General features: G+C 37.2%; 1 protein-coding gene across 1 annotated transcript; it reads left to right on the top strand.

Annotated features, from left to right (window-relative positions):
- The first annotated feature begins 521 nt into the window (after nucleotides 1-521).
- LOC148164283 (olfactory receptor 2AK2-like) lies at nucleotides 522-1,442 on the top strand. The gene has a single exon (XM_088023571.1). It carries the CDS (start codon nucleotides 522-524, stop codon nucleotides 1,440-1,442), a length of 921 nt encoding a protein of 306 aa, XP_087879697.1.
- The last annotated feature ends 3,157 nt before the right edge of the window (nucleotides 1,443-4,599 follow it).

Raw genomic sequence — 4,599 nt, 5'->3', positions numbered from 1 at the left:
ATACTTACCAGAGTATTACCCTTTAGAGTTAGAGGTGAGGGAAAATGATTAGATAACTTTGTATGTGCTTAAAAAGGCCTAAGAATTCTGTATTTAAAGGAAAAAAAGAGGATAAAGCATGTATTTTTCAAACTGGACAGAAATTCAGAGTGCTTTTAATACTGTCATAAATTCACTGGGTAATTGAGTGTGAGTAATACATCTGATAATCAATAGAGCTAAGGGAAATTGAATATGCATACATTCTCTACAAGTTGTCTTGTGTGTAAAGAGATAGGTTAAGTTATCATCATCCAGGGTTTATTCTCTGAAAGTTACTGGAATAAGATACATTGTTTTCCGATCATTTTGCAAAGAAAATGAAAGCAGTGTCCAGTCTGTATATTTTACTTGGCTAGGGCAATGGTGTGGAGGCAATTCAAGGCATTTAACAATAATCATTTTCTTTTCTCTTGAAGTGCAGTCATTGTCTTTACATGGAATCTTTAGATACAATCTGCTCTGATATTTCAGATTAAACTATGAAGACAGGAAATCAAAGCATCAAAACAGATTTTATACTTTCTGGTCTTTTCCAATATGGCCAAATGGACACTTTCCTCTTTGTTGCCCTTGTGATCCTCTTTGCAGTGGCTCTGATGGGGAATATCATACTGATCCTTCTCATTCAATTGGACACCAGACTCCACACTCCAATGTATTTTCTACTCAGTCAGCTCTCCTTCATGGATATAATGAACATCACCACCACAGTGCCCAAGCTGGCCACTAACTTTCTGTCAAATAGTAAAACCATTACATTTTTAGGCTGTGAGTGTCAAACATTTGTGCTCATAGTCCTTGGTGGGACTGAAGCCCTTCTCCTTGGTTTCATGTCCTATGATCGATATGTAGCCATCTGTCACCCTTTGCATTATCCTGTACTCATGAGCAAGAAGATCTGTTGGATCATGGTCACATGTGCATGGACCAGTGGATCTATCAATGCTCTAGTACACACATTGTATGTGTTTCATCTTCCATTTTGTAGATCACGGCTCATCAACCACTTTTTCTGTGAACTTCCATCTCTATTACAACTGGTTTGTCAGGAAACTTCCCAGTATGAGTATACAGTCCTCCTGAGTGGGCTTATTATTCTGCTGCTGCCTTTCTTGGCCATTCTAGCATCCTATGCCTGTGTACTTACTGTGGTGTTCCAGGTGAGCTCAGGTAAAGGACAGACAAAGGCTGTTTCCACTTGTTTCTCTCACCTGACTGTGGCAAGCCTGTTCTATGTGACTGCTCTCTCCACCTACACCAGACCACACTCCTTGCATTCCCCAGAACAGGGCAAGGCAGTGGCAGTGTTTTACACCATCATCACACCTCTTCTGAACCCATTTATCTACAGCCTGAGGAATAAAGAGGTTATTGGGACCATGAGAAGACTGTTGGTATAATGGATATTTGTACAGGAGATATCACTTTGGGAAATCCTTATTGACTGAGATTAAACAACATAGATCACTTTGCCTGGAATACTGTTTTGGAATGTATAAACTCTCAGAAATATTTATGAAATAAATAAATTGATAAATACCATGAATCCTGCTGGTTTCAGAATGGCTTAAAGATAGTTTTTGAAACTGGATGCATTTCCAATCTGTAAGCTGGAAAAATTGTGTTATTGTCAACATTATTTAGCTTCTAAAGCAATAGATTTCATGCATGTCAACTCAGTATTTGCATGTCAACATGCAACAACAAGTATTTTGCAATATCCTCCTTAATATCTGAAACACAATGAAAAGGAGATATAATCTATACAAGCACGTACCATCAAAAGGATCTATGTAAATATATACTGTAATGTAGAGCAAAGTACATAATTCACTCATTTATGCATTCATTCAACAACTGATTTAATGTCTTAACTATTTGTGACACTGGTATAGGCATTGGTGATCTAGGAGTAAACAATGATAAGAACTGACAGAAAACTTTGATCTCATTCAGTTTGCATTTCAATGTGGGGAGATATAAAATTATTAAAATAAATATAAAAAACTGTAATATTTAAAATAAGAGGAATTAATGGGAAAATAGCTGGAGATTGGGATAAGGAAAGTCAGAGAATTTATGGGGCGCCTGGGTGGCTCAGTCGGTTAAGCGTCTGCCTTCGGCTCAGGTCATGATCCCAGGGTCCTGGGATCGAGCCCTGCATCGGGCTCCCCGCTCCACGGGAGGCCTGACTCTCCCTCTACCACTCCCCCCGCTTGTGTTCCTGCTCTCGCTGTGTCTCTCTCTGTCAAATAAATAAATAAAATCCTAAAAAAAAAAAGGAAAGTCAGAGAATTTTGTAATTTTATATAAAATAATCCATGAAGTGGCAACTATAAATATTTGGTCAAAGATTTAACTGAGATGAGTAAATAATTCAAATCGATACTTCATAAAGAATGTTCTGGGGGGGAAATGTTCTGGGCAAAAGAAGTAGCAAATAAAAATTTCTTGAGGTAGGAACATGATGGACAGGGCAAATAAAATGAAAGAGTAAATTGGTGGACTCCAGTAGATGAGTCGAATTAATGGATACAGAATTTGAAATGTGAGGTTGACCATTGTGAGAAGTTTGGTGTTTAATCCAAGAAAACTGGCAACCATTGCTGTGCTCACAGAGAAGATTGAAATGGGCAAATAGGAGAGCATTGCTGCAGTGCAGTTATTACAAAATGCTGACTTGGAGAAAAGTAGTAATATTAGAGAGTCCTGAAGTGACCGGTCTCCAGAGATTAGTAGAAGGCAGACATTTGAATCTTTTGGACTGATATGATGTGAAATGTGAGGGAATATAAAAACAGAGAATTGGGTTAAGATCTTGGAATAAAAACTGGAAGTAAGAAATCATCCTTATTACTGTTGAGGAAAACTGCAAGGGCAACATTTTCATCATCCAATTTCTTTGTGCCCCTACACTATTAGCATTTAATTCAATTAAGGTCATCATTCTAACTACCATCAACATAAATAAATAAAAAATAAATAAAATCCTCTTGTGCACCTGGCTTCTTTTTCTTAATGTTTATAGATATAACCTCAATAATGCAAGCAATGATGCTATTGTTTTTATTGCTGTCTAGCATTGCATTGTATGGATATATCACTATTGCTTTCATTGGATGCTTTTGCACTTTCAGCTATTAAAAATAAAAATGCTATAACTCTCCCTATCCAACTTTTCTAATGGGCATATGCATTGAATTCTTTTTTTAAAGATTTTATTTATTTATCTATTGAGAGAGAGGGTGAGAGAGACAGCAGGAGGGAGAGCAGAGAGCACAAATACCAGAGGGAGTTGCAGAGGGAAAGGGAGAAGCCGACTCCCCACTGAGCAGGGAACCTGATGAGGGGCTCAATTCCAGGACCCCAGCATCATTACCTGAGCCAAAGGCAGACACTTAACCAGCCAACCCACCCAGGAGCCCCACACTGAATTCTTTAAGTATATACCTAGGAATAAATTTGTTTGGTCATAGATAAATTGTATGCTTAGTTGTAATAAGACAATTAAATTGTGGTATTAATATCAAATATTCCGATCAGGAATATATAACAACATTCTAGTGCTTATGTGTTGGTGTACATAATGTAATGGATTGGTGCTTAATTTAAAATATAATTGTGATGAGCCCTACGTGTTGTATGTAAGTGTTGAATCACTATATTGTACACCTGAGGGCGCCTGGGTGGCTCAGTTGGTTAAGCAACTGCCTTGGGCTCAGGTCATGATCCTGGAGTCCCAGGATCGAGTCCCATATCGGGCTCCTTGCTCAGCAGGAAGTCTGCTTCTCCCTCTGACCCTCTCCCCTCATGTGCTCTCTCTCTCTCTCTCTCTGTCTCTCTCTCTCTCAAATAAATAAATATTTAAAAAAAAAACTATATTGTACACCTGAAACTAATATTATACTGTATGCTAACTAATTGGAATTTAGATAAAAACAAGAAAATATCAAAAATACATTTTTCATATATGTTAAAGACTTACATCTATGTGTCCATTGTCAATGATTTTCATAACAATTTGATTTGTCTTGGGGCACTCATTCTTGATTCAAATAAATTACATATTTGGCCCATGGGTATCTTTATTTAGCTTATTTGTTTTTAATATATAGTGCATCTGTAAGCCCCCCACCAAACCAGGAATGAAAACAGTAAAATGGTTAGAGCTCTTCAGAGCTTCTATTTTGTCCTCATGCCTCCCCCATTGTTCTGAGTTTCTAGACTATCATTGTCTTGCTATATTACTGTATTGCCAAATATACATTCATGTAAAATTATAGAATGTTTACCATCAGGGTTTTGAACAGTATAATAAAAAGGTTTTATGCTGTACGTTATTTTTTTTAGAACTTTGCTTTAGTTAATCTTATTTTATTTTTTATTATTTTTTAAATATTTTATTTTACATGTTATGTTAGTCACCATACAGTACATCATTAGTTTGTGATGTAGTGATCCATGATTCATTGTTTGCGTATAACACCCAGTGCTCCATGCAGTACTTACCCTCCTTAATACCCATCACTGGGCTAACCCATCACCCTGCCCCCTCCC

The sequence above is a fragment of the Eumetopias jubatus genome, unplaced genomic scaffold (assembly GCF_037043125.1).
Source record: "Eumetopias jubatus isolate StellerSeaLion01/CBP00866 unplaced genomic scaffold, mEumJub1_p1.0 scaffold_5, whole genome shotgun sequence".
In the NCBI taxonomy this organism is placed as follows: Eukaryota; Metazoa; Chordata; class Mammalia; order Carnivora; family Otariidae; genus Eumetopias; species Eumetopias jubatus.
Note: the sequence above shows the minus strand (reverse complement) of the source record. Positions and strands in the feature narration are given on the sequence as shown.